Source organism: Podarcis cretensis, assembly GCF_951804945.1.
Source record: "Podarcis cretensis genome assembly, chromosome: 10".
Taxonomy (NCBI): domain Eukaryota; kingdom Metazoa; phylum Chordata; class Lepidosauria; order Squamata; family Lacertidae; genus Podarcis; species Podarcis cretensis.
Window position 1 is genome coordinate 40,149,429 of NC_137179.1, and position 26,819 is coordinate 40,176,247.

The following is a 26,819-nucleotide window of genomic DNA, read 5'->3' on the forward strand; positions in this document are numbered from 1 at the left end:
GTAATTTTGCCATACAAAATAGTTCTGAGAGAATGATTCGCATCACCATTCAAGAATAAGACAAGAGGTGATGCTGGATTCTAACATTTCAGCTTAATATACATATTATTCAACATTAATTATATCATTATGTAAAGAAGCAATATTACTTTAAGTGAACTTGATATTTTTTATTATACCTATGGAAATTCTGACAAACTTTAAAGTTGAATATTGTTTACTATGTTGTGCTTTTTTACTTGAAAGATGGTGAGATATTATCTTGCTTCACAAACAAAAGCATTTTGGATTTGTTTGTTTTTTAAAAAAGATAATATGTATTGTATAAGGAAAAGTAAAAGATGTGACAAGTACATATTCAAAGAAGCATAATGTAATGCTATATAAATTGACATATACTTTAATATCATTATTGTTCCAGTCTAGTTTGCAAAAGGCCTTTAACTCCATAAAGAGTTTTAATGTTTATATTTCTTCAGTTATATTTCCTTTTATAAGCTTTTATGCCATTTTCATCTGTTTAAACTAGTAACTGTTTAAAAGGGTTTCAACTTCCATTAGTGTCTTTTATTTCCAGGCATCTGTACAAGAGCCTGTTGAAAGCCAAAACACTGAAACGGAAGTGCATTTTAGCATAGCTACTTACAACTAAGTGTGAAAAGATTAACTGACAGACAGAGTAATTAATTTTTTTTTAAGCACATAATTCTTAAACATGGGTAGGCTAGGCATAGTGAATTTGAAAGCAGGAACAACACAATTTAATTGAGCAGCTCTAGTGTATGAAACATGGATTAGGAAACCTAGCAATGATTACCTTTGGCAGTTTACATACTTGAGGTCATACCTACAGGGCCTCATAACTTAGTGAGATGTCAAACAGACAAGAAGCTTGCTTAGTTTTTATGCTGTTCGTTAGGCATGTTGCATTAAGGCTGCAATCTTAGGCACTCTTATCTGGGAACAAGCCCTGCAGCACGACCTGAGGGCTTATTTCATTTAAACATAGGATCATGCTACATGACACTTAATTTACATGAAACAGAGATCGGTTTAGGCACACATAGAAGGGGGGGTCATGTGTGATTTTATTATCTGAATTTTGTTTTCCATATTTAGAAAAAATATACCACACCATCAGGAAATTAGAGAAAGATGAGAACTCAGTAGCAAAGCACATGTTTTTCATGTAAAGTGTTCCAAGTTCAATTCTTGGAATCTGCAGGTAGAGGTGAGGAAGAATGCTGTCTGAAACTCTAGAAAGTCACAGGTCATCAATACTGAGCTACATGGTCAAGTAGTCTAACTCATTATAATGGCGGCTTTCTATGGATTCCATTTTCTTTGTGGAATGGCACTATTTTTATTACGGTTCTCATTATTGTTGTTTTGATTGTTTTACAGTGCAGTCCCATGCATGTCTATTCAGTTTTGTTGTTAGTCTCTGTGGATTCTTTTCAGAAGCACACATATGAAAATTAAATAAATAATGCTGGCCCATTTCAGAAATTAAAATATGTCTCAGCATTTTTCATAATGTAAAAGAAGAACAGTTAACTGATAGATAAGACACAAGTGGTCTACCTTAACCAGACAACTTCCCCCCTTTCCATTATAAATCACACCCATTTCTTTTCATTCAGAATTTTACCTCATCACTTCAGAATTGTATGCTATTCTCCTATGACCAGATTACCATTGCTGACAACATCACACAACTGAAATTCTGCCTATTACCTTTTCTTTACAATAAGGAACAGTCTAGTGCAGGAAAGATTTAGCAAATGTGTCTCAAGTCTTCTAAGCAAACACTTTCCCACTTTGTTTTACAGCGCTTCAAATAAGAACTCATGTGCTTCTCCTGAGTGAGGTGCACACTTTAGGCTCTGTTCAGACACTTAATCCATGTGGTGAGGCATGCAAGGAAAGGAGTAACACTGCACACATGGTAAGAGCACATGGGCACTTCATACCTACAGAAGACTACTTAAGTAAAGACACGGTCTTTGACAATACAGTACTAATTTCCTCATGCATATATGTCTACAATAGTAGATAGCATCCTTGCAATGCAAAGTAATGTCATAAAACAACTGATAAAGTCTTAAACACAGTGAGTGCAATCTAGCCACAATTAAGCTGTTTTTAGGCCCATTAGTTTAATGGGACAGTAAAGCATCTGGTTAGTTTAAAAACCTTACTAGTGGCTTTGTTTTATGAAGCCTTGAGGAAGAGCTAAATCCATCTGGTACATTTTGAGACTGTTGTTTTTTAAAAGGTGTCACAAGGCATGAATTAATTAAGTAAAAGAAAAACTGAAATAGATATTTTAGCAACTTTTCACCTTAATGTGATTCTGATGTATTCATATTCTCATATTTAGGAGCACAGAAAGGCATATCAAAATGCTGAATATACTTACATTAACCTAGTTGTGGCTTTTTTGCTGACTAAATCAATTTTTTGAATCTGAGCTTGACAAAATGCTGCAAAGCTTCCTGGCTGTGCTTTTTTCATCATTCTTTCATCTGCATTTTCTGCATCAGATTTTATGTTTTCATCATTAAGCACATTCAAACTGGGAAGAACTTTAAGTAAAGAGTGCCTTTTAAGATGAAAGAAAGCTATGTTAGTGCTAGAATAAACACAGTTTATTATCATCTCTGCTGTAAGGATGATGGTTAGGAAGATGCATTTTCTTGTTTAACTACATAACTATTTACTTGAAAGACAATAAAACATTTTGTGATACTTTAAAGATGAAACAATGCACTTCATTTGATTATTGGACCATATATATAAAGTTCTGAGCCAAACCAGGCAGCAGCTCAATACAAGGGATTAGATGTGGGAGAGTTAAGTTTGGGTCTCCTGACATTTAAAACAAAAACAACCAGAAAAGTAGTTATGGGGTTGCGCAAGTTGGATTAGGTGATGATACTGGGGAAAGGGAGTGTTAAACTCTCCTACTTCCCCCTTGCTGCTTCCTCAGTTGAAATTTCACCCTTGAAGCTTCAAAAAATCCAACTGAGGGGAGAAAAATATATGTGAATCGCTATCTTTTTCTTTCTCTTGTGGGCTGCTTCCCTGCTATGATACTTCCCTAATTGAAATTGCCCCTCTGTAGTTTCAAGAAGGTCAACTGAGAAGAACAGACAACAGGTACATGCCTCACTTTTTTCTTATACATGGGCTGGAATTTTAAATTTGTTTTATGGGAGAGCATGGTGGTCACTTTGGGGGGGCGCGCGATCTCGTGCAGGTCACTTGACTCACGCAGGAGCATGGCCCTGGAATACAGTGTACCAGTTTTTCACCTCAACATGTTGGATGGTATGCTCATGATGACCTAAGGCAAATAAAGAAGCCCTTGCTTGTTTGGGAGCTCCTTATATGTACTGGGGATTCCAAATCAGGAATTCTGGAAGCACAGTAATTTTATGGTTGTTGTTTAGTCGTTTAGTCATGTCCGACTCTTCGTGACCCCATTGGCCAGAGCACGCCAGGCACTCCTGTCTTCCACTGCCTCCCACAGTTTGGTCAGACTCATGTTTGTAGCTTCGAGAACACTGTCCAACCATCTCGTCCTCTGTCGTCCCCTTCTCCTTGTGCCCTCCATCTTTCCCAACATCAGGGTCTTTTCCAGGGAGTCTTCTCTTCTCATGAGGCGGCCAAAGTATTGGAGCCTCAGCTTCACGATCTGTCCTTCCAGTGAGCACTCAGGGCTGATTTCCTTAAGAATGGATGTGTTTGATCTTCTTGCAGTCCATGGGACTCTCAAGAGTCTCCTCCAGCACCATAATTCAAAAGCATCAATTCTTCGGCGATCAGCCTTCCTTATAGTCCAGCTCTCACTTCCATACATCACTACTGGGAAAACCATGGCTTTAACTATACGGACCTTTGTTGGCAAGGTGATGTCTCTGCTTTTTAGGATGCTGTCTAGGTTTGCCATCGTCTTTCTCCCAAGGAGCAGGCGTCTTTTAATTTCGTGACTGCTGTCACCATCTGCAGTGATCAGGGAGCCCAAGAAAGTAAAATCTCTCACTGCCTCCATTTCTTCCCCTTCTATTTGCCAGGAGGTGATGGGACCAGTGGCCATGATCTTCGTTTTTTTGATATTGAGCTTCAGACCATATTTTGCGCTCTCCTCTTTCACCCTCAATAAAAGGTTCTTTAATTCTTCCTCACTTTCTGCCATCAAGGTTGTGTCATCTGCATATCTGAGGTTGTTGATATTTCTTCCAGCGATCTTAATTCCGGCTAGGGATTCATCCAGCTCAGCCTTTCGCATGATGAATTCTGCATATAAGTTGAATAGGCAGGGAGACAATATACAGCCTTGCCGTACTCCTTTCCCAATTTTGAACCAATCAGTTGTTCCATATCCAGTTCTAACTGTAGCTTCTTGTCCCACATAGAGATTTCTCAGGAGACAGATGAGGTGATCAGGCACTCCCATTTCTTTAAGAACTTGCCATAGTTTGCTGTGGTCAACACAATCAAAGGCTTTTGTATAGTCAATGAAGCAGAAGTAGATGTCTTTCTGGAACTCTCTAGCTTTCTCCATAATCCAGCGCATGTTTGCAATTTGGTCTCTGGTTCCTCTGCCTCTTCGAAATCCAGCTTGCACTTCTGGGAGTTCTCGGTCCACATACTGCTTAAGCCTGCCTTGTAGAATTTTAAGCATAACCTTGCTAGCGTGTGAAATGAGTGCAATTGTGTGGTAGTTGGAGCATTCTTTGGCACTGCCCTTCTTTGGGATTGGGATGTAGACTGATCTTCTCCAATCCTCTGGCCACTGCTGAGTTTTCCAAATTTGCTGGCATATTGAGTGCAGCACCTTAACAGCATCATCATTTAAACTTTTTAATAGTTCAGCTGGAATATCATCACTTCCACTGGCCTTGTTATTAGCAATGCTTTCTAAGGCCCATTTGACTTCATTCTCCAGGATGTCTGGCTCAAGGTCAGCAACCACACTACCTGGGGTGTACGAGACATCCATATCTTTCTGGTATAATTCCTCTGTGTATTCTTGCCACCTCTTCTTGATGTCTTCTGCTTCTGTTAGGTCCTTACCACTTTTGTCCTTTATTATGGTAATCTTTGTACGAAATGTTCCTTTCATATCTCCAATTTTCTTGAACAGATCTCTGGTTTTTCCCATTCTATTGTTTTCTTCTATTTCTTTGCATTGCTCGTTTAAGAAGGCCTTCTTGTCTCTCCTTGCTATTTTTTGGAAATCTGCATTCAATTTCCTGTATCTTTCACTATCTCCCTCACATTTTGCTTGCCTTCTCTCCCCCGCTATTTGTAAGGCCTCGTTGGACAGCCACTTTGCTTTCTTGCATTTCTTTTTCATTGGGATGGTTTTAGTTGCTGCCTCCTATATAATGTTACGAGCCTCCATCCATAGTTCTTCAGGTACTCTGTCCACCAAATCTAAATCCTTAAACCTGTTCCTCACTTCCACTGTGTATTCATAAGGGATTTGACTTAGATTGTATTTTACGGGCCTAGTGGTTTTTCCTACTTTCTTCAGTTTAAGCTTGAATTTTGCTATAAGAAGCTGATGATCTGAGCCACAGTCAGCTCCAGGTCTTGTTTTTGCTGACTGTATAGAGCTTCTCCATCTTTGGCTGCAGAGAATATAGTCAATCTGATTTTGATGCTGCCCATCTGGTGATGTCCATGTGTAGAGTCGTCTCTTGTGTTGTTGGAAAAGAGTGTTTGTGATGACCAGCTTGTTCTCTTGGCAGAACTCTATTAGCCTTTGCCCTGCTTTGTTTTGAACTCCAAGGCCAAACTTGCCAGTTGTTCCTTTTATCTCTTGACTCCCTACTTTAGCATTCCAATCCCCTATAATTCCAATCCTTCTTTGGTGTCACTTCTATAAGTCTTCAATTCTATGTAAGTCTTCATAGAATTGGTCAATTTCAGTTTCTTCAGCACCAGTGGTTGGTGCATAAACTTGGATTCGTATTGAGATCATTCTATCATTTTTGAGATTGCATCCCAGTACAGCTTTCGCCACTCTTGTGTTGACTATGAGAGCCACTCCATTTCTTTTACGGGATTCTTGCCCACAGTAGTAGATATGATGGTCATCCAAACTGAATTCGCCCATTCCTGTCCATTTTAGTTCACTGATGCCCAGAATGTCAATATTTATTCTTGCCATCTCATTTTTGACCACATCCAACTTACCCAGGTTCATGGTTCTTACATTCCAGGTTCCTATGCAATATTTTTCTTTACAGCATTGGACTTTCCTTTCGCTTCCAGGCATATCCGCAACTGGGCGTCCTTTCGGCTTTGGCCCAGCCGCTTCATCAGCTCTGAATCTACTTGTACTTGTCCTCCGCTCTTCCTCAGTAGCATGTTGGATGCCTTCCGACCTGAGGGGCTCGTCTTCCAGCGTCATAACTTTTATATGCCTGTTGTCTTTGTCCATGGAGTTTTCTTGGCAGGGATACTGGAGTGGCTTGCCAGTTCCTGCTCCAGGTGGATCACGTTTGGTCAAAACTCTCCACTATGACCTGTCCATCTTGGGTGGCCCTGCACGGCATAACTCATAGCTTCTCTGAGTTATTCAAGCCCCTTCGCCACGGCAAGGCAGTGATCCATGAAGGGGAATTTTATGGTAGGGACAAACTTATAGGATCCCCCAGGCCAGCATAAAAGTAACTACAAATAATAGCTATTCAAGCCATATTCTTTATAAACAATTACAATATCACCAAATTTAGACTCAATCTAGCCAATCAGTATATGTTGAACACTTTCTTAACTGAAATATACCATCAACCTGATGGACAGATTCCCAAGGAAAAACAATGAACTAAAACCACTTAATTTTGGCTGGCTCATATTCCTTGCTTCTATAAATAACAGCACAGCTACAACAACAGCAAAATGTTTCTTTTTTGTTGTTGTGCAATAGTATTAGGTGATAGCACTAAACTGATAAGTCCACACTGCATGTGCAGGTCTATTAGAAACAATGTTGAATAATGATATATTGAAAAGATGCCATATCAAGTTGATTAATGTTGGAAAGTAAGGTTTCTTAGAGCCATGGGATCTTAACACTAGTTTTTCCAGCTGGGTTTCTCCTAGTGGCGGCTGAATCAATATTTCATTTAGTGAAAACTTCCTGGTGAATATTCTGTCACTTAAGAGGTTCTATTAATCATTACTGCAATGAAGCACTTTCCCCCTAGGAGTGCTCAAACTGATCACAGGGTTTAATTTCTAAAAAGTGATTTCTTAGTACTTCAGCTTCCTCAGTGTTATCACTGGCTGGACATGAAAGTAGGAAACCTATTGGGAAATTTTACAACTAATTCCTTTGTTGGTATCAAGGGGTTATGTAAAGTTCACTGAAACATATTGCCTGAAGTTATAGTGAATGCTGAATTCAACAAATCCATACTTTATAGTATCCCGTTAGATAAATTAATCTCTTGTCCAATTATGAAAGCTCAGTTGGTCAAATAACGTCGGGGGACCTTGATGGCTCAGGAATTTCAAGGATTTTTAAAACTGGGCTTGCATGGAGCAGCAATTAATTATATGTAATATCAACCATTAAAAACAATATAGCTACAAATGGTAAGACAGTTATGTTGTCATATAACATGCACTACTTTAGTAAAATTACTTTGTCTTTTACAATTACAGTACCAGTTATCTTCATCATGCAAGAATATAAATACATATTCACAAGTAATGCTGTGCTAGTCAATTTCTACATTTTTCTGCATATATGTTGCCTCATCTGCACCTGTCATATAAAACATGTTTAGAACAAGGGTCTGCTCTTTAGAACCAGTACTCATGGTGAGATCAGGAATGGATCTCGGGCTCATGGTACCCTCCTTGCCTGTTACCTAATTACATACAACAGTTAATAGCTGACCGATATATTGTGTTTATTCAAAAGTTGGATCTCCCTGATCCTCTGATCTAAACACTTCTAGCATGATCCAAATTTTTGTGGGTTTCCAACTTTGTAAGGAATGAAGTTCGTCTCTCTCTGTGTGTGTTTGCATATATGTGTAATATGACTTTCAGCTGAGCTGATCCATTTTTAGAAAAATGGGTTTTCCAAAGTGAGTCAGCCAAGTTCCATGCGGAAAAGAGATGATTGAAAAGAATCTGAAAGCATAACCAAAACAAGCATAGAAAGGAATGTGAAAAAAAGGAAGGAGACCATTCTAGCTTTAGAGATATCTTACAATTATTTGAAAACCAAAAGAAAATTTTATACAAGGTAGAATGACATACAAATCATTACTAAGAATGGAAATGAACAGTATAGCTTGGTTATCATTGTCTGCTTCCACATGAACCCAATTTGATAGGCATTTTAAATTAGACTGGAAATCACCTAGCAAATCACCTACATAAACAAGTATCAGTATTGGAGAAAGAGCTACCATCATATACAATAGCAATTGTACTTCCAAGAAACAGGAAATACCCTTTTACAGATCTATTTGTTGAGCTACTTGAAGTCCAAAATGAACATGACTTTTTTTTTTGTAAGGACACCAGGGAGAAGCAAATAAATTAAATAAAATGGATGTTTGAAGTGGATATAGTTTTAATAGCATTGATTTTGAGGAGATGGGATACTGTATTTATGAAAGTCTGATGTTTCACTAGATTCCTGGATTAGATGCTATGAATCTGACCCTGGGTTGCTGAGAGAGCTCCAAAGAGCAACCCTCTGATGCCATCTCATTCATCCAATGTTCTGAGCAAAGCTCAGAAGATGCTTCCTAATGAGATGCTGATCTACCCTGTCAGTGCTGTTATTATGTGCAGGGTTTGTTGTTGTTAGTTTTGCCTCTTGGTGAACTACAGCAGAGGTAGTTTTAGGTTAGTGTGAGCAGTTTGGCAGCACTGGATGCAGAGCTGTATTGGGTGCTGCAACAACAATGTAGAACCAAGTTTGAGAGGCAGGGGGTACCAAATTTTAGGCAGTGTTGCATAGGGAAACACTGGAATTTGAGAGCCCAAGTCCCCCACCGACTGGAGAAAGAGGAGACCACCAACTTGGATGGCTACAAAATCGGCTTAGGCAAATTCATAGAGGATAAGACTAATAGCCATCCTCACTATGTAATACCTCCAGTTTCAGAGGCAGTATACTTCTTGGCACTGAAGGATCCAGACTAACGGAGTTCAATGAGATTAACTCCTGCGTAAAAGTCTGCACAGGCTTGCAGCCTAAGTGAGTTGAATTAAGGTCCTGTTGAAATCAGTGGAACAAGTTAGTCAAGACCCACAGAAAGCACTAGGAATTAATTGTAATTAACTTGACTTCTTGTCTGTGCAAATAATGATTGTAATCATAAGTATTGGCAAATCTTTTTTTCAGAACAAGAGACAATCATGGTTTTGTTTTCACATTCCCTTTCATCTGTGATGTATGTTGCTTCTATAAAACCTTTGGAAGAAGGAAGAAAAGGAGAGAGGAAGTGAAACAGCTCCCCAAAAGTACATTTCACTATTATTTGGTTAAAGGCATAGCTGGCCACCCTAGAGGAAGAAAAAAGAACAAAATCTCAGCCACCATATTGATCATATTGATACTCAGCACTTGTCACAATCTCTTACTCTCATCTGGTTACCTCCAGTTCTCTTCTTGAAGAAGTGGATTTCCTTGCAAGGATAATTCTGTTAGGCTATCACAACCAGTAAGCCACTGAATGACACTGTTAAGATCTGCATTTGTTAAGAAAAGTGCAAATAAAATAAATGGAATAATTCTTTTATTGCTGTTGGGATCAAAACAAATTATTTTCAAATAATTGTCAAATTCAAAGAAAATTAATTAAATCAAGTTCATCGTTCCAGAGATTATTAAATGTCATCACTAAATGCCAACCCATTTCACCCCACCCAATCATTGCAGCATAGATTATGTTCACCATATTGGATTGTTATAGGGTCCTAATTTGGACAAATTTCATTTGTTCATTTAGTCACTCTGAAATTTATTGCTCTTTTTTCTTTTGATTTACCTGAACACTGGATTTGCATGAATGCTATTTGGTATGCTGTTTATCTTTGTTATATTGGTAGATGCCCGACTAGTCTTTTTTCTTGGCTAAGGACAGTTGTCACTCACCAAATTCAAAATCCCTTGGCTACTACATGAAGGCATAGAAACTAAACCAACCAAGGCTTAATATAAAGTAAAAATATATAATTACAGCAATATAAGGATACAAAGTAATTTTGATTGCCTTATCAAAGTAAGACTCTAAATCAGAATGAACACACAGAAGTTGTAGATGCTATTAAAAAACAACCAATGGCGTTTTAATTTGAACTGTTGTCAATTATGTAGTAATACGTATTTAAGTATTACTTAGATAAACTATCTATGATTAATGGCTGAAGAGAAGACCTTGGAATTGCCCACTTGCTCTCTACTTTTCCATTGTCATTAACCATATAAAGGCTTCTGTCAGCACCACCATTAAGTATTATTCAAGCTAAGCAGGATTTACTCTTAACCAGGGTTATATCTGGGTTTCAATCCTGCACAAGAGGAAACTCTCAGCACTACTCAGCACCTCAGCCTCAGCCATGGTTAAGCATAGCAAAGATTTGTGTTGGTGAAGAGACAATGTGATTCTGGGAGTACAGAAAATTTGTATACCAGCTCTAAACTCCATGCTTAAGAGCAGTGCAACAAACAATATAGGCATTTTATAGCTCCCTCTGTATATGTGTCAACAATCGGGTTGACTTATATTTTACAATGCAGCATCTGAAACTCATGATAACAAATGTCCCTCCCATTTATCTTTTAAACTCACCTAATAAACAGTTGTTACTGATATCTAGCTTTTCCAAAGACACACACGAAAAAAGAGGTGCAAGTTGAGTCAAACTGAAAGAAAAAAACCCAACATTTTAATAGAAAGTCAATGCAAAACTATCTTAACCATGGGAGTGAAAAAGATGGAACAGGTATTACAGAACTATACCTTCAAAACCCAAATATTTTTGTATCATTTGGTAGCAAACTGCCTGTTAGTTATCCAAGGTGCTAGAAGGTAATTGTAACAGTTTTCCATGTAATAACAGATAACATTTATCAGGCTTCAGGAAATACCATAAGAACTATGGTTTTCAAAAGTAATGAAATGAACTTCCTTAGAGAAGAACAAGCAGTTCTGTGGAAGGTTTAGTTTCCACATAATCCCCTTTAGTGGATGCTGCTCTTGGGACAGAACAAAGGTGATCTCTTCCAATCAGTGCAGTGGAGATACTGCACTCTTATCTTAATTATTAGGATGAGAAATAAATGATGCATACATTGATTATATGCAATCTATTTGGCACACTTATTCCTACTTTTTTCTTAAGATTCCTCCCCCCACCCCACAGCTAAATATAAAAGCAAGAACACCCACCCTTGTAGCTTAGAGACACTCTGAACCTCCTCATACAGATATTTACTGCTTTAAGGAAAGCTTGGTATTAAAAAGAAAGAACCCTACCCAAAGAGATTTGTAATTGTAGACATATTGCGCCTTGCACCATCTGTTTGTTTTATAGTATATTTAACTCAAGCAGCACCTGAAGTTCTCAGAAACTGCTTCCCATGCAAAAGATTCTTAAATGCATGACAACACAACCTTGCAGCCATTAAATTTCCAAGATGTTATTCCATTTAAAAATATACGTATTGCCTTTCTTTTATTTGTCTCATTACTGCATGAGAGAAAGGCTTTCTTGTTATACTAACAGAAGGAGGATTATTGACCATAGTATTTAGAGTTGAAGGCTGCAAGCCAGCAGCTTTGCAATTTTTGGTGGAAGTTTCACAGTAATGGGTCAAAGCAACAGCTAAACATTTTCCGGAACACAGAGTTGACAAACATTTTGATCACTAAAAGCTCAAATTGTGGCCATCCTGGGTTACAGAAGTTAGTCTGTTTGAAATGCTTTGGCAATAGAAAAGTTAGACTGTGGTTTAATGGTGTCTCCTGTTCTTATCAGCTAAGTCTTACTCAGAGTAGACCAGTTGGAATTAATGAAGCTAAGATAGTCATGTCCTTTAACTTCAATGAATCTACTCTGAGTTGGAAACCCCACCAAATCTCTGGGCAGTATACTGCTAACTTTTAAAATGCTCTAACGGAATGAGAACAGAGCACACAGTAAAATCATAGATGTAGAAGAACTCTGTATGCAATACATCTTATGTTGCTTGTTAATAATGGCATTTAGGGTGTCATAATTTAGAGAACTGGATGTCTTACTTGCCATTCAGATCTAAAATTCTTGTCCTGTACTATACAAGGCAAATCCTTTTTTCAGTCTGTCATTCTATAGCTTCCTTTTCACTGGCGGTCTTTGTCTTTTTTTTTTCTTTTTCTTTTTAGAAAATTCAAACCAGAAAGACAAAGGACATTACAGAAAACTTAATACCACTTGACCTTGTCCCACTAGCCCTGGGCATTAAAAGGATATAAATTACAAAGACGACACAGAAGTAAAAGATATTTTTTTTAAGTCCAATAGCTTCCTTTTTCTGGTATCATTTAAAGCCAAACAGTTGCAAAGGCAGGACAAAGACAGTCTGGGAGACTTATATGAAGAAAGCAAAACTGAAACAAACTTGAAAGTTAAATGCATGTGGTAGTGGGGGTCGGGGAGGAGAAGCAGCAAAGTGCTGAAGTGTATACTCCAAAATATACACACTAAATATACACACATTTTGTCAAAATCCATTTAGTGCACTTCTCTGCAAAGCAGATAGGTTTTTTTATGGATGCTCACAGATTTTTCTTCTGTGTTATGCAACTGACTTATCTTGTTTATTATTCAAAATAAAATAGCCACTTTTGCTGAATTAAAGATGCACAAGTGTTAAAAGAAAAAGGCAGCACTTCATATTGATAAAAAGTAATAAAATAAAATGATACTTGATCATTACATAGTGCATCTTGTAAAATATTTGCTTGGGTCATGATTCAGACAAAGCAAAGGCATTTTAAGTAAAAATTCAAGGAGAAGTTTAAACATATGTTTGAGGCTGTGATCCCATGCCCACTTACTTGGGAATACTGTAAGTCCCATTAAACTCAATGGGTCTTCCTTTTGAGTAAACATATATAAGACTCCACTGAATATTTCTTAAACAGTCAATGGTACTTAAAAGAGGCAAGTCTTAGGAGTGATCCAGAGGTTGCAGCTGGTGCAGAGTGTAGCAGCTAGGTTGCTTATGGGGGCAAACTACCACCAATTTATAACACCCTGCTTGGGGGATTTGCACTAGCTGCCAATCTGTTATCAGGTCAAGGTGTGGGTACTGAAAATATAAGGCCCTATGAAGCTCAGGCCAGGTTACTTGAGAGACCATCTTATCCCTTATACAACCAATAGATTGATATGGTCTGCAGGGGACTTTTTTTTTTTTTGCAACTTCCAAAGATCTCAGAAGTCAACTCCACAGTAACTCGGAGAAGGATTTTTACTATGGTTTCCCCTGTTTTGTGAAATAGCCTTACTGACAGGTGCCCACTATCTGCACTTTCTGGAAACAACTGGAGACATTTTTGTACCGTCAGACTTTCCCAGCTGGATAAATGGGTCTTTCACATGTATGTCTAATTTGTTAGGGTTTAGTCTTGTTTTAAATGCATTTGCTATAGCTTGTCCCTGCTGTGGAAGGACATGTGGATCCAGAATTGGCCTCCACAGTCACTTACGGACTCACTGTTAAAACTGTGTTCATGGAAGACCATCTTACTCGGCTATGAGTGATCACCAAAGAAGAAGAATGCTCCCCAATCTCTTAACAATGGTTCAGAGATCTGGAGAACTCCTCAGACTTGCACACTTCCTTCCCTTCTCAACCTCATATGCTTCTCGGTCCCCCTTCTTTTCTAATTATGCCTTCTCTTTTCAGCATTAGCCAAAACAGAGTTTGAAATCACAGTTAGAATCAGTTTTCAAATGCTTAATTTGAAGCTCCCTCTCCTGAGCTAACCATGGTTGGTGCTGAAATAGAAGGGTAGGGAAAAGTATTGAGAGCCCGAGAGGGAAGGAACAGGAGAGGGGTGCTCTTGCTCTCTTAACCACAGAAATTCCTACATGATACAACTTATAAAACTTGATGGACAACTACTTTGAAAAGGGGGGAAGGTATTCTGCTTAATAAATATATGGTACATATGGAAATATTATTATTGTTATTATATATTTTTATCCCAGCTTTTCCCCTGATAGGGACTTGAGGCACAGATAAATAAGGACAGCTTTGAAATATGAAAATATGTTCTTCTCACATCATGCAGATATAATGTACTTCATTCTTTTAACAGGGGCAGTCATCCAGATAAACATACTGTTCTAATTTTTAATACGTGCAATGCTTTAAAAAAATATTACGAGTCACCTATCAGTATTTTGTCTCCTAAAACTTTATTAGGCATCCATGTTTACCTTTAAAAATCAATTATTCCTATTATAAACTAAAGACCTGTTATCATCTATTAGTTGCAAATTAGACTTTCCTACTGGAGCTTTATTCTTAAGGAATATATGGATTCACAATCCTAACATTCATAGGGGCTTCCAGCAGTCAACAAAAAGGAAATGACACTCACTGCACACTCTTAAGAAGAAATCATACAACTGCATCAGCTGCAGGATAAAAGCAAAGGAACAGCTTTTCTTTCAACAGCTTACTTCATTACATTCAGTCCTTCTGTACAGAACATCCAATCACTTATGCCATAGCAAAAGCATATGGAGCTGCTTAGAACATGGCCACATTGGTAAAGAAACTACAAATATCAACTACTGAACTACTACATTTTTTACTACTTTAATCATCCATTCTGCTGATATTGTCATCCATTTCAGCTATATTTATAGTCATGCCTATCCACTTCATCCTCATTCTCACTTTTGCCCAAACGATTTATGTTAAAGATGTTGACACATACAGCAGAGGTACGGGAAGCTTTTCCTGCTAGAAATGTCAGCCAAATATCCACTCAGCTATTATGACAGAGTGCTTCCTTCCACACAACAGGAAGCACTTCACCAGCTGTCAACTGCAATATACAGCAGCAAAGGGAGGGGAAAGAGAGAAGTCACACAACAGGGTTCAATATGTATGAAAGGCCCATGGCTGTATGCTTTGTATGTAGAAGGACCCAGACTTGATTCCTTGTATTTCCAGTTTTAAAAGGGTCTGAACTTTATACAGTGGTACCTCGGGTTACAGACGCTTCAGCTTACAGACTCTGCTAACCCAGAAATAGTACCTCAGGTTAAGAACTTTGCTTCAGGATGAGAACAGAAATCGCGCGGCAGCAGCGCAGCGGGAGGCCTCATTAGCTAAAGTGGTGCTTCAGGTTAAGAACAGTTTCAGGTTAAGAACAGACCTCCAGAACGAATTAAGTTCTTAACCCAAGGTACCCCTGTAATCCACCCCCCCAAAAAAAATATATATAATGTTATTAGTTTTACCTGTTTTGTGAGATAAAAAGTATCTGTAGCAAAGGCAGCCAATATGTAGAAAGCTTTTCCATTGTTGAGATGCTGTTGTCTTCCAAGTATAATTCTCTTAGCAAAACATGATTTTCCAGGCTGGGGAACTAAACATAAATCAATAGCATATTAACATATTATTACAGCACATTGGCTATCATACTAAAATGACTAAGGCTGCAATCCTATTTGCAGTTACTGCAGCATAAGTTCTTAATAGGTTTTTGAAATATTGTTCATTTAATATGCTGTGAGTCACTTTGAGCACAATTTTGTGGGGAAATGGCATGCAAATAAACAGTTGATGATGTTACAAACACACACAGGTAGAGAATATATATATAAATGGGACCAAAATTAAATAAAGGTGCTTCAGTCTCTGATGTTCCTTTAAAAAACTGAAATGTATACTCACTAATGTATATAGTGACCATTCAACAGCAGCAATGGGGGGATATGATTCTGTGTACCATACATGTGCATACAGGTGTGTGTGTGCATGGATCTGCCCAACACTCCTTTCCCAACACATTATTTCAGAAATAAGATGAAATTTGAAGTCTTATAAAACAGGTAAAGGCGTGACGCTATGTGATTCCCTCTCAGGATGATGAAACAAAACCTTATGCATTGATAAGAATGGGGTACTCCAAGTGTCATCTTAGAAGAGGCAATGCACCTTCTCTATTGAACATGAAGGAATATATTATGTAAAATAATGTATGCTGAGGCACATAAATACATCTTTAGAAACCCAAAAGTGTGCTTTTTATTCAGAACTACTGGTTTTTCTCATCTGCAAATATAATCAACTAATAGTGTTAGATGCTTCAGACCTTCCACCAAGTGGATAGAGCAATCCATGGGTGGAGATCTGCTACCAGAGATGTCTTGGGAACAGTGCACAGGATATTTAGAGGTGACTGCTATACCAGAGAAAGCTCACTGTTGAATTGCTACCACGTAACAATCCAGCAGATTCTCCTCAGAAGAACATGTAGTCATCTGGTTGGCCACTGTAAGAATACAACTGTGTCTTTGGTCTGATCCCTGAATGGGTCTTCTTAAGTTTTTTAAAAAAACTATACCAAGCTTAAAACTGGCACAGCTATTTTTCTTCTCATTTAAAGCAACGGAAAGAGAAAAATGAAAAAGCAAAAAAGAGAAAATCGGGGTGCCTGGCATGAGCCTAGAAAACAACAATTCCTCTACCGCAGACTTTCCCCCATGCCTAGAATTGCTCTGTAAGACTTCTTTAATTGGATAACAGCCAAGGTGTGGTAGGTCTTTTTACCTCATTGAAGTTATTCCCTTGTAATTTCAGAATTTGAAGAAGGCCACAATTTTCAATGCCATCAATATGAGTAAGATGATTAAAGGAACAATCTATATACACTAGAGTAGGAGTATGAGATAGTCCTTTGGTGCTGATCAATTGATTGTGATCAATAACAAGTCGCTGAAGATTTTTCAATGACTCCAATCCACCTAAAACGTACAGTTACAATATTTCAAAGCATTGAAATAAAAAGATACATTGGTTTTGACTTAAGGAATGAGAAGTACAACAGGCTTATATTATATACATAAAAAACAAGTATGTTGCCTCTGTTTCCATCATCATACTAAACAGTTACTAAGCATGAGAAGGCATTAACATATCTAGTCCATAATATGATTGTTTATCAAAATCTTACTTATTTTTGAAATCAGTAACAAGTCATAATAGCTTCCCATCAGCACATTTTGTATTTTATTCTCCATTTGTTAAAACCATGTAGCATTCATAAACCATTCATAAACACCCCGTATTCTTTGTTTGAAGGGAAGTGGATTTATTTCTTTGCTGAATATTTATGTTGTATTTCCATTCAACAAATTCTCAAGGAAGCTTGCATGATCAAAAATACAGAACGCTTAAATTACATCTAAAATACATAAAATTAAAAGACATATTAACAATAAACTATATAAGAGCAACATACAATCACATGACAAAAAAAATGAAAATAAAAGCAGGACTGATAAAATGGCCTTTGCCTAGTGCTGGAGTGACATTAAGAAAGGTGCTAAGCCAAATATTGATATGCAGTTGTAATTATTTTTATTGGGACCCATGGAAGGGATGGGGGAAAGTCAGGAGATTCAGAGTAATCTCAGTATTTGGATTCTGAATTGATGTTCATTGTGTGTTTATATTTTTAAAAATCAAATAAAAAAAGTATTTTTTTTTAAAAAAAGAAAGGTGCTAAGTCAGGTTGCAAAAGAATTGTCCAGGTCAGGACACTACCAAAGAAAAGGCACTTTCTCTAGTAACTACCTGCAGCATCTCACCTGGTGGGTCCAATTAGAGAATGACATTCAGTTAAGTTAGCTGTGTGCATGTTGTTTGTGCACCCTTACATTATAGAAATATGATGTGAAAACATAATAAGAGACTGCTGGATCCATTTGAATGCCCCTCTAGCTCAGGGTTCTGCTTTCACAGTTGCCCACTGGATGCTTACAGGAAGCCCATAAGCAAGACCTCAGTGCACATAGCTATTGTTGTTAGCAATCCTTTCATAAAATCATCTCATCTTTTAAAGGCATTCAAGTTGGTGGCCATCACTACATCTTGTGGGAGTGAATTTCAACTTTAATTAGACAAAAAGCAGAGTGGGAAAAGCACAGAACAGTGAATAACAGATACTGTTAAGAAATCTGTAGGGTGGAGGCAGGGAAGATATTTATTTTCTGATGATTCTTTTGTGCTGGGCACCTGGGCACCGTTTCCGACGACCAAATCCTGTCTATGTCTGGGAAATTCCTGATGTATGGCAAACCTAGCTATAACGTACAAAGTTTTTTTGTTTTGAAATGAAAACGACTTTTTGTGACATGGCATATGTGCTCACTGCTTGCTTTTTGTCTGCAAAACACTGATGGAGACAGAGAAGGAAGCTAAAGTCAGTACGCTAACCTTTCTATTTGAAGTCCGACTGTTTTATGGACTAAAAAATCCATAGTGCATGCCTGCAATATGCACTAATACAAATGTTGCCACATATGGTTCCATATAACACTTTGATTATCCATTATTCAAAATGATTTTTTTGTTAGAATTAGGGACATGATCTAACAAAGAAATTTGCATGTGTAGCAGAGAACTATGTGTGCCGTGGAGACATCTTGCTTTTACTATAGCTGTTCCTACTGCCAAGTCACAAGATGTTCTTAAGCTTGAACTACAAATAGGCTCATCAGCTCTGGGAATTGCGAGGCTGAAAAGTTTACTGAAAGCTTATTTGGACTGAGGTCCAAGTTTCAAACCAGGAACTATGCCTTGAATTTCAGTTTAAAATACCGACAAATATATCTGCTGACATGAAAAAATAGATCCAATATTAATATAGCAATCAGAAGCAAATATCCTACTATCTATAACCAAATGCCTCTACACTGAGTACCAATCCTGCATTTACTCACTTGAAAGTAAATTGTGGTGAATTCAACAGATACCCATTAGACTGTACTGTTAAAATGTCACAAGTTCTGCATTAAATGAACTAACTTTTCTCAGATTTTTTAAAACTAAGAATCAGACTAAACTACTGGTTTAAATATGATTTCCACTAGGACGGATTTGGGTACCATTCCTCAATTACTAAAAAATAATTTTAAATATACTTCTAAATTTAAATGCAACATTGCAAGACAGCAGTTTGGAATCTGCTGTTAAATAATCTGGAAAGCTAACCTGCACCACCTAGTGGATTTATGGAATATAAAAGAGTTATTTAGACTTGTCACTTTGGATTCATTTTTTTCCTTAGGAAAGTCCAGTTATCATCCCCTCCTGCTGGCATAAAGCAGCGGACTGATAATAACAGTATATCTAATAACAGGTTGAACTCTTGCTTGGTGCATTATCTGTTAATTTTTAAAATAAATCTTAGGATCACTCAAATCACATTGTAAGGGGTTAAACTAAATGTTTCATCAGGAGTGGCTGTTGTGGTTGTGCTCATCCTTGCTGCTATTTATTGGAATGGTGTCATGTGATGCAGGGGGGGTGGAAAGCGTTAGAATTGTGTGGGCACACCAGAGGAAATACTGGATTAGTTCTGACTGTGTGCCAGTGCAGTCCTGGATTCACCTGCTTACCTGGTAAGTGGTAGCAATGCTTCCCCGCCCACTCCTGTGTTCCATTAGTAATCACATCACAGTGTTTTATTAAAAATGAAAACAGGAATTTCTTTTCCTGGGGCTAATAATTGGTGTATGCGTGTCAGAAGTAACAGTAGGGAGGGAAGGGTTAAGCATTTCCTTCCCATAGGCTCCTTGCCTGCTATTAATTTAAAAAAGAGCATGTGTACACACTATCTGACAAGTTTTCCAATTATACATTTTGTGACATGTGTAGTTTGGCCTCGTCTTTTTGGGGGGCATGGGGAGAGGAATGGTTTGCAGGTACTGAAGAAGGTGTGGAATGACTAACACTTCAAAAAAATAAAATAGCATACTTTCCTGTTTCTGATGCCCTGTAGAGTTGGAAGGGACCACGAGGATCATCTACCCCATGCAATGCAGGAATCCTTTGGTCAATGTGGGGATTGAACCAATGACACTGAGATTATCTTTGTGCTATCTTTGATTTGTTAAGTTGTTATTAAATCTATTAAATCCCCCAGCTTTTTTAATAGCTTAGTCTCTATTGGTATAATAATATGTGATGCTTTGTTTTAAGGGTTCTGCGTAACTCGGAAGGTAACAAAGTTTTTATATTTACTAACTGAAGCTGGTTCCAAAAGGAATATGTTTCTGATTTCAAAATTATCAATAACCTAGACTTTCTTTCTTTTTAGTTTATTTTTATTAGTTTTCAAATTATTATAAAACCATGAAGACAGAGGAAGAGTAACAAAAATTCAGAAAGTATCCAACTCAGGGCATATTTGTAAATCCAGAACTAGTTTAAATTATTCTGATAATGAGCAGTCAGTATTCATAGAATGCAATACAATTTTTTATAAATTAAAAAACACACACCCTTATTTTATCAACTGAGTTTAAACTATGTACTCTCTCTGCATTTAGTTTTACATGATGTGGAAAGCAAAAGAGACACTAAGGACTAAAATGTTATATACCAACAGTGCAATTCACTGCATGTTTACTCAAAAGGAAGTCCTACTATACTCAAGGGACTTACTACCAGGTAAGTGACAGCAATTTAAGCCTCATTTTAAAGAAACAGCCACAGAATCATTTGAACGGAATGTAATAAGGACTGGGGTGGGGTTGCTGCACTGCAACTTCCAAATCTACCTAGGGAAACTCTGCAGGACTCAGAGATGGAAAGGGAGGGGGAAATCTTTAAAAACACAAGTCTATCTTTGTGTAATTCCATAAGGTGTTTTTTTTTTTAAAAAAAAAAAAACTATCAATATGTGATTGTGTAACATGAAATGCAGCTTACAAACCAGACCTCCCCCAAGCAGTTGATGAGGACAGAAAAGCAGGCTCCAAGTGGTTTTCTTGAACATCTACTTTCTCATTCAAACTCATCTCATTTACGGGTAAGCACAGTGCTTTCATTGTATATACAGACAGGACAGGAGGCTTTTGCCTCATTGGCCCTGTAGTCTTCATATCCAAGACTCATCAATTCATATTATGTCACTCTCACATTAATCTTTCTGATATTCTACCTCAGGAAATCCATCTGAAACAAGTAATCCTTTACAGTACTACTGGCACCGAAGACAGATTGAACACAGATTCCAGCATTTCTGCTACCAATCAGTCCACCTTGTTGGTTTACCTTGGATTACTGATCTTTGAGATTTAATGAACACCAACAGTCACTATTCCAAGCAGAAGCTTGTGCCTAAGAAATCTGTCACTTTAATATAGAAAATTTAGCAATCTAAAACATAACCAACTGGATTGGGTGCATTGACATTATAAATATTCACATTTAAATTAATATTTATATACAAGATTTATATACTAGAAGTAAAATAGCTTCTTAACCTTTCATTTTCAATGTTGTAACCTTTTGGGGGGGATGCAGAAACTTTGGTATGACATCATATAAAGAGGCTTTACTGGAAAGAAGCATTCATTCAGCTACCTTGACACTATTTTGCATAACATGGAGACTAATAGCAAGTTTTGGAAATATAAAATAAATTATAATGTCGTTCTTTGGTTCATACTCCCCTTTGTTTATTATGTGCAGACATCTTATTTGCTCATGGGGATTTTTTTGGCTACTTTTATTTTTTAGCACAGTAAGATAGCCAAGGCAGCTTTTGCTTTTATTCAGCCAAGTGCATGTTTCATTGCTGATTCATCAGTTGAATCCTCAGGTTTTGAAATCCAGTTTCCTAATATGTTACTTCATTAAATGAACCACAAATCAGATATGTACCTTATTTTACTAACCATACTCAAGTACACTACAGCCTGGATTTTGTTTCTTTGTCTAGCATGGTCAACAAAAGGAACCCTGGTTGAAACTATGAAAACAAGAGCAAAATCTTCTCCAATGCTCCACTTGAAATCTATGAGACAACCAAGCAGATTGCAGCATGAGATGCACTGAGAGGGAAGGAGGAGAGCAGACATTGGGATCAACAGTGCGCCAAACGGAAGACAGGTCTTCCTTCAACTATGTCCGCAAATTTCTGTGAGCTTTCTTGTTTACTTTACCTTGAAACAAGTTAATCAGCAAGACTGGCCATTTATATATAATCTGCTCCCCACCACAGACAGTGAGTGCACCAGGGAATATGCAGATGGACACCTATTTACTTTCCCTGGTAAATGAAAGTTGTTTACTTGTACTGAAGTGTAACTAGGAACCACAAGACTGCCCACCTATGATCTGACTCTCAGTGCTGAGACAACCACCATATTTTTAAAAAGAGCAGACCACAGATTCTACTAACCCAAACCAATTAACAGACGCGTTTATTGTTAATCACATAAAAATAACTTATTAAGAACATTTATTTACCTACTAATGGTTGCAGTTCTACTATTTATCAATGGAAATAGTCAGTCCCTTACCAATTCGAGTGATTTTATTGTAGGAAAGTTCAAGATTCCAAAGATTAGTGCAGCCATATAAACCATGAAGGGATGAAATGTCATTTTTGTTCAGAATTAGAATGCAGAGATTTTCAAGATTCTCACAATTAATCCCTTTAATATTGTTTTCCTGTAAACAAACCAAACAAATATTAAGTTTTCTTACTTTTTTTTGAATGAACTAAAAATAATTAACAGTACAATCCTATTCATGTCTACTTAGAATGCTCAATAAATTGAATGAGATTTGTTGCCAGGTAAGTGTTTAGGATTGCAGCTATTGCCTCCGATCCTGATTAAAACTGATACAAAAATCAGTTCAAGCCAGGCTGAATTGGGAGGGAGGTTGGTTTCCATAGGTTCCCCTGGGTGAGAGGTAAAGGAGTGTACTTATGAGATTACTATATTCTGTCTACCACATGGGATACACTTACTTGTGAGCTTTAGTTTATCATCTGTGCCCCTAAACTTTGTGCTGTACATAGGGTTATTGGGTGAAGCTGTTAAGACGTGTCTGGATGAGCCTTTGGCAGGCAGTTACAGTAAAACTGCTTCAATTCCATTCATTGTAGGCAAGAGAATATTTGAGTGGAGGAACTGATTACCACCTGGGATGGAGATCTAGATGTTTGGCCCTTTTCAGCTCCTCTAGCAGTTTTTGATGGGGCTAGCCACTTAGTCCTCTATTTGCCAGGTCAGTCTGTGTCAGGGAACTGCCATCAGAGCAGGTGGTGGAAGGGCTCAAGGAGGTTAGGAGAGACTTAACAGCAGAGGAAGGAACCAGCAGGGGGAGAGAAGGAGCTCCGAGGGAAAGGGAGTCGGAAGAAGGGCTCTGGGACACTTCCAGCGAAAACAGTGAGGAGGTTTCAGGACCTCCTATAGGGACACCCACACCTCGCCGGAAACTGTCACGCCGAGAGTCCAGAAGACGCGTTTCCGTTAAGGAGCTTTTATGTTGAAAGAGATTCCGCAAACGCCCACTGTCGGATTCTGCCAGCGACTGTGGGAGCCATGCTTAAGGGCTCCGCTAAAGACAGAGTTTTGCTAAGCTGAGCAAACCCTGAGGGACTAAGCTTTTACGCACAAGCAGCTCATCATCCCATCACAGTCTGTAACTAAATTATGTTCATCCCTGATTTGACCTAGAAGGGGATGACCTGACATGTATTACTGCGACTCACATGCATAAACTGGGTGGGCATGGGGTAATTCAGCTGTGCACATCTGGTTTCTTGGTACAGCACCAGACCAGTCTAGATGGTCAAAGGTGTTGGTGTTGGCATTGTCCATAGAAATATAATCTTTTACCAGAAAACCTATTGATTTGAGGATGGGCTTAGAGGCACTGCATCTGTGTTAGACTAGACAGACAGATCTGGGATGCTGTCAGTGTATTCACCACCCTGCTGATAAGCAGCCTCCCTGACCAGGCTGGTTACTAGCAAGGTGAAAGATATCCATATGAAGGTTGCTATTTGAAAATATTATGCTGGACTAGCTAGACCTTTGATTTGATCCCCTAGGGCTCTTATGTTCTTATTGTATGTGGCGTGAATGTGTAACAGCACCTTTTGAAATAATTTCCACTTCAAAAAAAATACATAGTACCTCTGCATCTATGTATTTTAGATCTTTGCAGTTGCTGAGTCCTTCCAAAGAAAGCAATCCACAACGTCTGAGACTCAAAAATTGTAGCTTTGAACACTGTGACAACGTGGAGAGGCTACAGCCCGGCAAATCTTGAAAGGTAACTGTGGTCACCTATACACATTCAATAAGAAAAAGTTTATACTCTTGCAACATTTGAAATATATTTGCAATGCATTATATAAACTGTGATTTCAAACCATCCAAAATATTGTTTCTAGCTCAAAACAAAAAAGTTTGGAAAAATCCAAAATCATATCAGGGGGTGGGGATAGAAAACAATTCATGACATCCAACACACCACAATGGAAAGATATACTTCTTTGTGCCAACAATTCAACAATTGTTCTATGCTACTGTAACTCTCGTCTTGCTCATCCACTACTCTGCAGGCTGTGTAAGAGGTGTAAAGTCTCTTGGAAGGTTGTGATCAGGTTGCCTAACTGCACAATACTTCCATGGTCCCCACCCAACCCTTTGCATCAACAGAACTAGAGCACACAGTGAACAAGGAATGTGGGAAAGAGTTTCTATAAAAGTCAGTAAATTATTCAAGCATTTTGGCAAACTTTATGATTCCACTTCTTACTTCCTCTGAGGGGAATGTTATGTCAGCACTAAGAACCTACGAATAGCTCGTGATACATAAGCACTAAAAGGATTCACAAGACACTTGTATGACAGTTTTGAACTTGCAACTTTTACTCACCTGTTGCAGAGAATTCCAAGGGCCAGCCTGCATTATCATGGCAGCACTCAGAGGAGGCATCAGACCAGAGGAGCATTTCCGTGGCCTGCTTCTTTCAACTATTTTCTTCCCCTGGTGTTCTCTATAAATTCTAGACCAGGATTTACATCCTTTCATCCATGCTAACCTCTTCTTTTCAATAGAATCTGAAGGCACGAGTGGTTGCTCAAAAGAATTGACTGAATTCTCACATCTGGCCCAACGACTAGTGACTTCCTCATGAATTCCTTTTAAAGCAAGCTCTATTTTAATATTTTCAGATGCAGAAGACCCATCTATCTGTCCAGCGCCTCCAGAATCTAGCTGAACATCCATGCTGATGCAACTGCTATGCCTGCTGTCTTCCTGATTAACTATTGTAATAGTTTCACTACTGAGAGCATTTGTATTACCATTTTCCTGAAATTCCACAGTTGTCAAAAAACGGTATCTGTCATCATTTCCTACATGCATTATTTCATGTATTTCATCTTGTTTCTTTTTCTCATACTCTTTTTCCTGTGTTTCAACTTTCTGTTGCTTTTCCTCAATTAGTTTCATTCTTCCATATTTAGCTTCCTCCTGTTCTTTTACCTTTTTGATTTCTTCCTCCTTATTTGCTATTTCTAAAGTCTTCTCTGTATTTGGAAGGCCCATTCCCCTTTTTATTTTGGCAGTTTCTTCTTCCTTCCTTTCTTCTACCTGTTCTTCCTCCTCTTCTTTTACCTTTTTGATTTCTTCCTCCTTATATGCTATTTCTAAAGCCTTCTCTGTATTTGGGGGGCCCATTCCCCTTTTTATTTTGGCAGTTTCTTCTTCCTTCCTTTCTTCTACCTGTTCTTTTGCTTTAAATTTCTTTGTTATTTTTGTAACATTATCAATATTGTCCAGTTTCATTTGCCTTTCTGATTTTTCAGTTTCATCATCTTCTTTGACTTCTTTAATTATTTTTCTGTTTTTAGCCAACAGTTTTTCTTTATCCACATTTTCAGACTCCATTTTCTTTTCTATCATAAATTCTAGGTGGCCTTTTTCTGTCCTTTTCAGTTCTTCCAATATTAGTTGTTCTCGCTGAAGTCTCAAAATTTCTTTCTTCTTTTCATATTCTTGATGCCTCTTCATCTTTTCCTCAAGTTCTTGCCTCTCTTTTTCTTCCCATCTCTTTCTTTCTTTCTCCTCTTGTTCCTTCTTCTCTAGGGCCCTCTTCATCAATCTTTCCTGCTTTTCTTTTCTTTCCCTTTGCATCGCTTCTTGCAATTTTCTTTCTTTTTCTAGTTCCTTTTTCCTTTCTTTCAAGACAGGGGAATATTTTTTGTACACCAAGAAGGCTCTAAAGGTAGCTTGGATTTTTACAGCAGCCATATTCTGCAGTTCTGACAAGTGTTGTCTTTCCATAGCTTGTTGTTCTTCAAATGCCTTCTTTTCTTCTTCTATTTGTATCTGTAAGTTATTAATCAATTCCTAAGCCCAAACAAAAAAGTAAGCATTTGTAAGAAATACCAAAATTATGACATACAAATCATACAAAACAGAAATATTGATATTAATGGCTCTATATTAAATAGGTTGCATATTAAATAGGCATATTAAAACAGGCAGGTCAGAGGGAGGTGACGTCAATCAATTTGTAACATATATATTGAACTGTGTTTCATTTATTGTTCAGTGCATTGCTATTATATTGGCTCTGTTATAATAATAATATGAAAAGAACTATTTGTAATTGTCCCAGGAGGTGTAGTAAAAGCATGTTGCTATCCTGAAAGAATAAACTTGGGGTGATATTCAATGATAGTATCATAGGTGCCAACTCCCTGGGGCCCTGGGT

At 37.8% G+C, this 26,819-nt stretch overlaps 1 protein-coding gene across 4 annotated transcripts in view; it reads right to left on the minus strand.

Moving 5' to 3' along the window:
• The window catches only part of LRRIQ1 (leucine rich repeats and IQ motif containing 1), a 103,007-nt gene that overhangs the window by 69,369 nt on the left and 6,819 nt on the right, over positions 1 to 26,819 (minus strand). For all 4 annotated transcript variants that reach the window (XR_013842722.1, XM_079991803.1, XM_079991804.1 and 1 more), the window contains 8 exons: positions 24,974 to 26,452; positions 24,226 to 24,378; positions 22,597 to 22,747; positions 16,832 to 17,025; positions 15,517 to 15,644; positions 10,842 to 10,915; positions 9,645 to 9,738; positions 2,423 to 2,605 (listed from right to left, as the gene is read on the minus strand). Coding sequence is in view for 3 of the 4 variants with exons in the window: in XM_079991803.1 (XP_079847929.1) it covers positions 2,423 to 2,605; positions 9,645 to 9,738; positions 10,842 to 10,915; positions 15,517 to 15,644; positions 16,832 to 17,025; positions 22,597 to 22,747; positions 24,226 to 24,378; positions 24,974 to 26,452 (2,456 nt within the window). In the remaining variant the exon portion in view is untranslated. The remainder of the gene's footprint in view (positions 1 to 2,422; positions 2,606 to 9,644; positions 9,739 to 10,841; positions 10,916 to 15,516; positions 15,645 to 16,831; positions 17,026 to 22,596; positions 22,748 to 24,225; positions 24,379 to 24,973; positions 26,453 to 26,819) is intronic.